An 11826-nucleotide genomic window follows, 5' to 3' on the forward strand; every position below is an offset into this window, starting at 1 on the left:
GCCATCGATGGTGTTTTATGGCGATCTTCCCATTTTTAGATACAATTTTAGTTACCTGATTTGTTTTTTTTTTCGCTTAAAAATATAACTCTCTCGTTAATTACCTTTTCATTCTTGCTAAAACTATTTTGAGCGAGCATTATGTAAAGGTCCCAGAATAGATAAAAGACGCTGTCGGCCAACTCCGGTTCAAATTTGAATTTTTCACAGGTTTGAAATACATTGAGTTGCTTTTGTTTGTGAGCTTGAGGTTTTGTGTATCCAAGTATCCGTGAACGCTTAACTCCAACACATCCTTTTGATCTTTAGAGTAACAGTTATCTCAATCAACGTCAGTTTCTTTTGATTGACCATTGACTTGTTCCAAATTAGGAAAAGACTAGCGAAGTATTGCTTGACCTACCACTAAATCCATATAATATTTATCAAAGCACTTTTTGAGTATGAACCTTAGATTTTTTTCATTCAAAAATGTCCTCCATTAACCCTCAAACTTCATTTTCAATGAATTTTTTCTAAAATACCAAACTCAAAATGTTATACCTCACAAACCAATTGCCCGACAGATGCAAAGTCTAATTTTTGATGGATTTTTTTCTATATATGGGGTTTCAAAAATAAAATTTCACGCTTAAACATTCTCTGAAGGCATAATCTGGCGTAATTCCCAAAAATATTCTCCAATTTTATTGATCGGCATAAAAATTACCCGAAATATTGCCGAAGTCTCTATTAAAAAAATAGAGTTAAAGTTTTAAAACAACAACTGAAGAAAACCTCAAAGGTGCTTTACCTATCACCCTTTACGTAAATGATTTCATCAATTTGTATGCGCATTTTTCTGTATGAATTTCACTTCATGCTAATTATAACACCTATGCTATCAGTTAATAACCCCTAAACAATCAAAAGTCGGCACGCAAATAAATAAATAGACGCAATCTCACGCGATTATTCGCACCAAGCAACCGTCCAACCTGCCATCACTGCCAGCGATACCCTATCATTAAGAGTGACTATCTGCCAAGCGTACACCTGACCGCAAGCAACCCGACAGCTATTAACTATGTGCGTATGTATGGATGGATGGATGGGATGCCGACATCAGTCAGACTCCACCAACACCACTGCCGTCGCTTGAGTCTTCACAACCTGCCGCCGTGGTCAACGCTAGCGCCTTCGGTTATTTGTCCAAACACATCGGTGTAACGATCGATGATGGACGCTGCGACGGGTCATTTAGAGCCGCAGCTGGTCCATACGTCAATCTCAATTACATATCCGCGTGTGGTGGATAATTTTCCAGCTTATTAGCGAATAAACAAGTTAATTCCAATAATATGAATCGAACGTACGCGCCAACAAACGCGAAAGATCCGAAGACAGACCGGATTGAATGGTCGTTGGTTCGACGGCTTGCCGGAAGGGCCATTCGTCTGCCTATTGGACACATGATTGGTATTGGTTATCGCCGCAGAAGAATCGATAAGCGAGCGCTGCATCTTTAATGGCAGAAGTAGTAGAAGAAGAAGGCGCATATAAGAACAGGATTGAAAATGGCACTAGACGCAAGCGTACGCATGCGCAGCATCTGCAAAGCAACGCAAATTAATTGAAATTACGGCATTTGTTTATGTCTGTGCTGACGCAGATTGAGAGGCTCACTGGCCCAGGAATAGAAGTGTAGCTTGGATTAGCGCTAACTGGAGCGCGGCAACATTTAATGATCCACGGGCATATTTATACATCTGTACAAATGTAATGCATGTGAGCCCTTTTTGCTGGCAGCTTAACTTTACGACGCTGTAACGCCGCTTTGGTCCGTTTATTGCTGCAGCAACCACGCCACGCTACGTGGGGGTATTTCGCAACTGTCTCGATTCTTGTGCAATTTTTTGTTGTTGTTGCTGTTGGAGTCACACTAAATAGTCAAATAGCAAACAAGCAGCTGGCTTTCTGGCTGTCTCGGTTGACTTTTTGGCTGACCGCCCCGGTCCACTGACTTGTCTGACTGTAGGCCTACAGCCGCTCTCTCTACTTGGCAAGCACATGTGACATTTTTTTACGGCCGTCGGCGAGCTTTGATCTCGCTGCTTTGTTGTTTTAAGCTACACGCCTTTTTTAATTTGTTTACTTTGTATTCTCATTCTCTCCCTTTGCCATCATACATATTTACTTGCTTTTATTTCTGCAAAAATGTAAAAATGAACGAATAGACGGAGAAACGAACGGACAGAAGGACGTAAGGTCGGAGTAATGAATGGGTGGAGTAAAGAATGGATAGAGGAATACACGGGTGGAGGAATAAATGGGCAGAGAAAAGAATGGAAATCCAACGCAGAATCACTCTTGCCAACAGGTGCTACTATGGACTGAGTAGGCAATTGAAAAGTAGAGTCTTCTGTCGACGAACAAAAACCAAACTCTACAAGTCTCTCATCATTCCCGTCCTACTTTACGGTGCAGAAGCGTGGACGATGTCAACATCCGATGAGACGGCACTAGGAGTTTTCGAGAGAAAGGTTTTGCGGAAGATTTATGGTCCCTTAAACATTGGCAACGGCGAATACCGCAGACGATGGAACGATGAGCTGTATGTGTTATTCGACGACATACTAGACATAGTCCAGCGAATAAAAAGACAGCGGCTACGCTGGCTAGGTCATGTTGTTCGAATGGACGAAAGTACGCCAGCTCTGAAAGTGTTCGATGTAGTACCCGCTGGTGGAAGCCGAGGAAGAGGGAGACCTCCATTCCGATGGAAGGACCAGGTGGAGTGGGACCTGGCTTCCCTTGGTATAACCAATTGACGCCAAGCTGCCAGAAGGAGAGACGCGTGGCGCGCTGTTGTGGACTCGGTTATAACCGCGTAAGCGGTGTCTACTACGCCAGTCAAGAAGAAGAAAGAATGGATGGCGGAACGAACGGTAGTAGAATAATTATAAAGTTTGTCGCTGCAACGTTCGTCTTTTATAAACTATTAATTCTAAAAGAACAGGGTCCTAAACGATCTTCGAATAACTGCAACTAAACCTCGGGAAAATTAATATCATTAAATACTGTACTTTATTTCTAGAATTACTGTCTAGTTAACAAGCTTCGATGTATGTATATGGTTCTCCAAAGAATTATTCTAGGTATATTCACGCTACAGTCGAGTCCACATAAATACAAAAAATCTGGTCCCATTGTCGCTGCAAGGTGTGTTTCTTCAGCTGTAAATCCCAATCATGCTTTTCAATTGTATTAATATTTATTTATACCCCACGACATGATTGTGTCCATTTTATTGCGCAACACTGTATGTTAATTTCCATTTTCAGGTAAATAAGTAGGTAAGCTGTTAAGCATACCCCTAAGCGTTAAAAGAAAGCCAATAAATACTACACAAATCTATACACGCACATGCACATGTGCATTTAAGTACATAATTATCCATTCACTGATTTAAATATTGTAATTATGACAAATTGTCCAGTTGACCACAGCGCCTGACCACTAATGATATATTACTGCCCTATATGCATCTGCGTCTTCGAATGCTCAATGTGTGAGTTGTTTACACTCATAAATACCGGTGCCTAATCGGCTTAAATGATAAAAATCGGTTTTAATAATACATTATTTACTCTGAATATATATACTTACACATTAATTTGCATATTTAGTGGCAAGAAGAAAGTTTGGTGACAAAAAAGTACGGAATGTAATTTATTTTTATTTTTTGCTTTGAAAACAATAACTATGTAACCTAAAACTAATCGAGATACATAAAGAGTTGCATATGTATGTATGTATGTATATATGTATATGATCAAGTTCATAAGTCGAACTGAATTCCATATAAATTTCTGGCCCTTTATTTGCTCATCCATCAGCTTCAGAGTCCACTGTGTGTATTCCTACGTTAACGCATTCCACTGTCCATTTGTTCCTCCCTGCATTCATTCGTACGTCTATTCCTCCATTCGTTCATTCCCCCCGCTCATTCTTCCGTCCGTTTCTTCCTCCCCCGTACATTCCTCCACCCGTTCATTCTTCCGTCCGTTCATTTCTCCCTGTGCATTCCTTCGTCTACTCATTCCTCCACCCTTTCATTTCTCCCAACCGTTAATTCCTCCACCCATTCATTCCTCCGTCCAATTCCTCCACCCATTCATTCCTACCCGTTCATTCATCCATTCCTCTCCCCGTTCATTCATCCCCCGTTCACTCTTCCGCCCGTTCATTCCTCCACCCATTAATTCTTCCCCCGTTCATTCCTCCACCCGTTCATTCCTCCCCCGTTCATTCCCCCACCCATTCATTCCTCCACCCGTTCATTCCTCCACCCGTTCATTCTTCTGCCCGTTCGTTCCTCCGTCCGTTCCTCAACCCGTTCATTCCTCTCCCCGTTCATTCTTCCCCCGTTCATTCATCCCCCGTTCACTCTTCCGTCCGTTCATTCCTCCCGTTCATTCCTTCACCCGTTCATTCCTCCCCCGTTCATTCCTCCAGCCATTCATTCTTCTGCCCGTTCGTTCCTCCGTCCGTTCCTCTCCCCGTTCATTCATCCCCCGTTCATTCCTCCACCCATTCATTCCTCTCCCCGTTCATTTTTCCCCCGTTCATTCCTCCACCCGTTCATTCCTCTCCCCGTTCATTCATCCAACCGTTCATTCCTCCACCCATTCATTCTTCTGCCCGTTCATTCCTCTACCCGTTCATTCTACCCTCGACCCATTCATTCCTCTCCCCGTTCATTCATCCCCCGTTCGTTCCTTCACCCATTCATTCTTCCCCCGTTCATTCCTCCACCCATTCATTCTTCTGCCCGTTCATTCATCCCCCGTTCACTCCTCTCCTCGTTCATTCATCCCCCGTTTATTCATCCCCCGTTCATTCATCCCCCGTTCATTCCTCCACCCATTCATTCTTCCCCCCTTCATTCCTCTCCCCGTTCATTCTTCCCCCGTTCATTCCTCCACCCATTCATTCTTCTCCCCGTTCATTCATCCAACCGTTCGCTCTTCCATCCATTCATTCTCCATCCATTAATTTTAATGGACGTAGTAAAGAGTGGATAGAGGAACACACTGTTGGAGTTGGGTCCACCCATTCATTCTTCCCCCCTTCATTCCTCTCCCCGTTCATTCTTCCCCCGTTCATTCCTCCACCCATTCATTCTTCTCCCCGTTCATTCATCCAACCGTTCGCTCTTCCATCCATTCATTCTCCATCCATTAATTTTAATGGACGTAGTAAAGAGTGGATAGAGGAACACACTGTTGGAGAAATGAATGGGTGGAGGAATGAACGGGGGATGAATGAACGGGGAGAGGAATGAACGGGTGGAGGAATGAACGGGGGAAAAATGAACGGGGAGAGGAATGAATGGGTGGAGGAATGAACGGGGGATGAATGAACGGGGAGAGGAACGGACGGAGGATCCCCCGTTCACTCTTCCGCCCGTTCATTCCTCCACCCATTAATTCTTCCCCCGTTCATTTCTCCACCCGTTCTATCCGCCGTCCGTTCATTTCTCCGTCCAGTCATTCCTTCGCCCGTTCGTTCCTCCGTCCGTTCGCTCCTACACCCATTCATTTCTCCAACAGTGTGTTCCTCTATCCACTCTTTACTACGTCCATTAAAATTAATGGATGGAGAATGAATGGATGGAAGAGCGAACGGTTGGATGAATGAACGGGGAGAAGAATGAACGGGTGGAGGAATGAACGGGGGAAGAATGAACGGGGAGAGGAATGAAGGGGGGAAGAATGAATGGGTGGAGGAATGAACGGGGGATGAATAAACGGGGGATGAATGAACGAGGAGAGGAATGAACGGGGGATGAATGAACGGGCAGAAGAATGAATGGGTGGAGGAATGAACGGGGGAAGAATGAATGGGTGAAGGAACGAACGGGGGATGAATGAACGGGGAGAGGAATGAATGGGTCGAGGGTAGAATGAACGGGTAGAGGAATGAATGGGTGGAGGAATGAACGGTTGGAGGAATGAACGGGGGAGGAATGAACGGGGGAAGAATGAACGGGGAGAGGAATGAACGGGCAGGGATGAATGGGTGGAGGAATGAGCGGGGGATGAATGAACGAGGAGAGAAATGAACGGTTGGATAAACGAACGGGGGTGGAAGGATCGGGGGAGGAATAAAGGGGCTGAAGAATGAATGGACGGAGGAACGGACGGGCAGAGGAATGAACGGGGGAGGCATGAATGGACGTAGGAATGAACGAGGGAAGAATGAATGGATGGTGGAATGAACGGTGGAGGAATGAACGAAGGATGGTGGAAGAAACGGGCGTAGGATTAAATGGACGGAGAAACGAACAGAAGGAGGAATGAAGGAAGGGAAGAATTAACGGATGTAGGAACGATTGGGTGGAAAGTGTCGGCTTGTGGCCGAGAAGTGTGTCGTGACTCTCGGTGTTGTCCTAGTTATCTTAAACTGCATGCTATTTTTAAATATTTAGAATAGTTAAAATCTACATTTACATACATTATAATTAAGGCAACGAAACTAATTTTCCACTTTTACTTATTTCCCTGCAGGTTGTCCGCCCACGACGAGTTCACATTGTCTGCGCTGCAACAGCGAGGGTTGCATAAAGTGTCCTGCCTATCTGATGACCGACACACGTCAGTGTGTGGACCAATGTCCCTCCGGCTACATCGATCAATGGTCGGCGCATACCGAATTTATGGGACGCGTCTGCGTCTCCACCGGCTACTCTGGTCCGCTGATGGCCGCTATAGCAGGACTAATAGGCGGTTTTGTGGTTTGTCTCACGCTACTAGCTGTCGCCATGATGTTGGTGCGACGACGACGTAGACGTAAATCCATCAAGCAGAAGTTGATCAACGAGAATACCATGGATCGTTCCGATTTTCTGCGACAACTCAACGAAATGCGTCCAAATGCCGAATATTTCCTAGCAATGCTCAACGATACGCGACGCCAAATACGCAAGTTGTATTTGTCAGGCGAAGTGGGCGCGGCGAATTCCTATCGGCCGATTGTGCGCGATCTTGCCAAAATACTGATACTGCTGAATCGACCAATCGAATTGATACCGGCGGCGCCGCACGACTGGAATCGTTTGTACACGTGGTCCGAACAAGCATTGGAACGTTACAAGCCGCAAGTCGGGCATTTGATAGATTTCTTTCAACCCTCCGGTGGTGGTGGTGGTCGCGGCAGCAGCTCTGTGGGCATTACTGATGACTTCGATGCGACATTCTTTCCACAAAAGAGTAACGTCTATCGGCAGAGCATGTTGGCGGGCACGGGTCAGCAAAAGCTGCACATGTTCGGCTCGCTCATCAGCTTGCATGAATTCGAGGAGCCGCGTCCATCCGATCCATTCGGCAGCAGCTTCAATACGCTCAAGAGTGGCAATCTGATATCGGATCTCAATGCGAGTTCGTTATGGCTGGAAGATGAATTCTACAAATTGGGCTTTCGACCGCAGGACGAAATCACGACTGAGTTATAATGAATGTCTGCTGTGTGTTGTTCTGTTTGTTGCGTTACTCAAGTGAATTATATACATATATATGAATATATAATTGTGTTAGTTTTGTTTTAATTATTTTATATGGTTTAGTATATATACTTTATTTTATATTATGTAATGTAAATTTAATTGAAAAGTATTATTTTTTTGTTTGTTTGTTAAAATGTGTAGCTGCTTAAAATCTACTGATGCATACGTTGTGTTTTGCTAATATATATACATACACATACTTATTTAATCACAAATATTTACAAGAAATTTTACAAATCACAAAATGTACAGTTGACGTCACAAATATGTATACAAGTATGCATTTATGTAAAAAAAAAAAAATTATTGCACAAGCATGAAATTAGCGTTTTCTTTGTCGCAAAAATCGTCATAAAATAGTTAAAAAAAAATCATGAAAAATAAAGTTATAATTAAAGAAAGCACCAATGAACAAATGAAACAAAAACACAAATCGCCGCCCAGTTGCCGCCAAGCAGCGACTAAAGTACGCATATACTTTGCTTCCATAAGCTATAAAGCTAAGCAATACATTCCTAGTTTCTAGTAAATGTTTGCAAATAGTGATAGATTTACATATACATATGTACATAATAATATAAACAAACTGAGATGCGTTATTTTACGAATAAGTTGAAAATGTGAAACTATAAAAATGAACTAGTCAAAAAAAAAAAAAAAACAAATAAATAAATAAAAATACGAAAACAAAAACATAATCAACTTAAACTTAAGTTTTGTTAAGCTGAATTCAAATATGTTTAAATAAATTAATTTGAAAAATAAATAATTTGCTAAAATGCATTTTTTTAACTAAATATTTACGAAAGCTACTGCGAACAATAATTGCAGCAATATAAAAAAAAATAAAAAAAAAAAATAATTAAATATGAAATAAAAATAAAAAATTATATAATAAAAATCACAAATAAAATAACTTTTTGTTTTTATCTGTTAAATAAAGTGTGGAAATTATATTTTTCGTATGTTTGTTTAACGCCATATGTTGTGGAATACCAATAATGTAAAAAAATAATAATAATATTTTGTCGCAGTAAAAACGTAAATGAGAAATCAAAACGCAATTCATTAATTAATTATCCTCTTCATCGTCATCCTCATATTCGAGGTACGGTTCTATTTCCAATGTGCAAACAGGTTCTGCTTTCACTTCAAATTCGGCATATGCGTCGCCATCTGCACCATGTCACCCATCGTCCGTCAATTGTTTGAGGTGATCTTGCAAGGTTTCATGTTTCAAAAAGATCGACTCATCCAAAAACGTTTTCTCATTCACCAATTGTGCCAGCTCACCGGCATCATAACCAATCAACAATTTCAAATCACAATCAAACTTATAGGCGAAACGTTTGCCCGACACTTTCGATATCATATCACCATCGTAATAATAACGCAATGCACGCGAGAGCTTTTCATAATTCATAGCCGGCTTATTCTTCTTAATGCCCCACAGGCGTGCTACACACTCCGGATCGATGAGCTTGAATTCGCCATCGGCGCCAACCCATTGTATGATATTGCGATGTTCACGATCGGTTAAAATTTCCAGTAGAAATTGCCAAAGCTGCACTTGGCCATTGTTGCCGGAACCGACGCCATAACTATTGCCAATAACACTATTACCGCTGGTGTTGCTGTTGCTCAGTATGGTTTGTGTTGGTGAACCATCCAATGGCACTACCGGCGCTGTAAGCATATTATTGCGATTATTAATAAGTAATTGTGATAAAAAATGTGTTTTACTTGCATTTCTTACAGTAGGTTTTTGTTGCGCTTACGCTTGTCTTGCGCATTATTTTTAATTCTTTTGTTGGTGCTGTTATTGTAACACCACCACTGGTACTTGGTTTAGTACCACTCGTGGTGCTACCGCGATCTTCAGGTACCTTATGTACAACTGAGACAAATTTGCATTCTTTAAGCAATTGCAAATGTGTCCAGAAGACATTACCCGGATCTTTGGGTAATTTGCGACGAAATTCCTCATGTGTTAGTGCACAAAGCTCTTTCCCATTCATGTTCCAATCACTCAAGCTGACGCCGCTCTGAAATGTTAATGAAATGATTAATAAAAATCACTAAATATAGAGAAGACTTATGGATACTTTCTTTTACTTAGTGTAGTTGTAAATGTATGATTGGTTTTTTGTTTTTTTTTTTTTTGTGATGAAAATACACTTAGGTTTATGTTGTGCAAAAGATGAGTGATGGATTCCAAACCATTATACAGCAGATCTATTGGATGTTACACCTTTCTAGAAGTTAAGTGAAGTGAAGTCTTCTCCTCCTTTTGGTGCTGTGCGTCTTAATATTGAGCTTCATATCACCACCGCACGGCTGATGCATTATATGAAAAACTTCATCAGGCCGCGTGAAAACACTCGGGGGTTTGACCGCATTAGGAAAAATTATTAATTATTAAATAAAACTAATTTTATTCGGACGAGAGCTGCGATCTCCATTCACGTAGTGGTACAAAAAGTATACGTTAGTGAAACGTAGGGAGATTTATACTCCTTCAATGATTGAAGCACAACAGCGCACTCAACAATATTTTTTTATTTTTTTTTCATCAACTTTTTGTATCATTAAAAAATGCTGTTTCACCACACTAGTTTACACACTTATTTATAGCGCTTACGTTGAACGGCAAAGCACTTTTCATGCGTAAAAATATGGTAAAACAGTGTTAAAGTGAAATACTGCTAAATACAAATATTTTCAGATCGACGGAAAATCTCAGGGTAGTGGTTTATGGAAAACGTAAACCATTGTCAGAATTCGCAAATAACAAATACAATAATTTGTTTTAAATTCAAACCTACTTGTGCAAATAAACTTTGTAAATATATTTTTAAATGAACGGCATACCTAGTGCTAGTGACTTATTTCCAATTCAGCATAAACTATTTCTATTAGATTTGTACCACTTACCAACTCAAATTGTCTTACAGCCCATTGAAACCAGTGCTTCACCTGCACAGTTGTCCACTCATTTGGATCTTCTGGTATTTTAAGACGCACTTGCTCCTTCTTAAATTTATTGTCTAAAACCCAATTGAGGCAAGGCTTTTCTTCAGAGTCTTCGCTCTTATCGGCATTTTTGTTGCTCGCTTCCTCAGCGGCTAAAGCAGCTGTAATTGAAACACATTTGTAATTACAGAAAAACTATTTTAAAGATTAATATTCATAATACTCACCCAATGCCGCCTCGGTTGGCTTTAGCACATCAACAATATTTATGTGTTGTTCTGCTGTTTGTATTTGCACATTTATCTGTACAAGTCCTTCACCCTTTACACATTGATCAACAAGATTTTTATGGGGTTCCAGCTGTAAAAGTAAGACAATTCTTCAATTAATATAAAATCACAAATCAAAACCACAACGCATATTCTAACCTCCTGTGTGTCTTGTAGATAAAATTTGTAACCCTTCAAATTCATGCCAATCTTCTTTTCAGCCAGCTTTCTGCAATTAGTGTAGTAGCAAAATCAATTAAAACCGAAAGTTTTCTATAAATCTACACTACAGCAGGAAGTGCGCACTTCCACCGCATACTCACTGCAATGTTCGCAAAGGCTCACGTATGTCCATATGCAGTATGATGACATCGTCGGGCTCATTTTCATCCACTTCTTGGTCGTCCAGATATAAATTATGTTGAAACATTTCGTTTGTCATTATGCTATCTGTTAATTGTAAATTTTTCAATACTTGTTGAAGTCCCGTTATTGCTTTTGCATGTTCTCACCCAAATCTGTGTTATCCAGTTTGTATTCTTCGGTTAAATGCGACAAATCATCTGTTTCCATTCTACACACCTCAATGCTGGTTAATACTTCGCCGTCGTTGAAACTTAAATATTTGCACTTTTTATTTATTTATTATCCATTTTATTTGAGAAAGACTGAAGAATAGCAAACAATTGATGCACTTTTTCCAATAGTTGTAAAATGTCAAAACGGTGCATGTGTCAAATAACGGAGTCGAACGCTTTATTCAAGGGTTGCATTTGGTTGGTACTGTGGAAGTACTATTTTTAATAATTTTAAAACAAATGAATATTTTTGGCAAATGGAAATTAAACGTTGTGTAGAATTGAAAATAATATAATTTTTAATAAACATAATAAATGGTAAATATTTTAAGAGGCTTAATAGTAGGAACAATAATTTAATCAAAAGTTTAAGTTGACAAAGCAAGCTGCGACATGGTAATGCGTTCGCAAATGTGTGTAATGCTTGCCTGACATTAGGGCCGTTGTGATATTGAAATAC

The 11826-nt window shown here is 40.6% G+C and overlaps 2 protein-coding genes and 1 long non-coding RNA gene across 4 annotated transcripts in view; 1 reads left to right on the forward strand and 2 right to left on the reverse strand.

Moving 5' to 3' along the window:
* The window catches only part of LOC105214550 (uncharacterized), a 93151-nt gene extending 85047 nt beyond the window's left edge, over positions 1-8104 (forward strand). The window contains exon 3 of the mRNA XM_011188039.3: positions 6552-8104. Within this exon, the coding sequence (XP_011186341.2) occupies positions 6552-7495 (944 nt within the window). The 3' untranslated portion in view covers positions 7496-8104. The remainder of the gene's footprint in view (positions 1-6551) is intronic.
* Positions 3232-4803, reverse strand: LOC128924153 (uncharacterized). Its single transcript, XR_008472845.1, has 2 exons — positions 3649-4803; positions 3232-3589 (listed from the first exon to the last, which is right to left on the reverse strand). It is a non-coding gene; the product is annotated as an uncharacterized LOC128924153 (long non-coding RNA).
* Positions 8105-8690: 586 nt separating the features above from the next.
* LOC105214551 (DNA-binding protein Ets97D) lies at positions 8691-11535 on the reverse strand. 2 transcript variants are annotated; one of them, XM_011188042.3, is made up of 7 exons: positions 11301-11535; positions 11112-11238; positions 10948-11017; positions 10747-10879; positions 10481-10680; positions 9303-9591; positions 8691-9232 (listed from the first exon to the last, which is right to left on the reverse strand). In XM_011188042.3, exons 1-7 carry the CDS (start codon positions 11359-11361, stop codon positions 8733-8735), a joined length of 1380 nt encoding a protein of 459 aa, XP_011186344.1. In that variant the 5' UTR covers positions 11362-11535; the 3' UTR covers positions 8691-8732. The 2 variants fall into 2 exon arrangements, with proteins under 2 accessions (XP_011186344.1, XP_011186343.1); XM_011188041.3 differs by having other exon boundaries at positions 9294-9591.
* Positions 11536-11826: the final 291 nt, after the last annotated feature.

The sequence above is a fragment of the Zeugodacus cucurbitae genome, chromosome 2 (assembly GCF_028554725.1).
Source record: "Zeugodacus cucurbitae isolate PBARC_wt_2022May chromosome 2, idZeuCucr1.2, whole genome shotgun sequence".
In the NCBI taxonomy this organism is placed as follows: Eukaryota; Metazoa; Arthropoda; class Insecta; order Diptera; family Tephritidae; genus Zeugodacus; species Zeugodacus cucurbitae.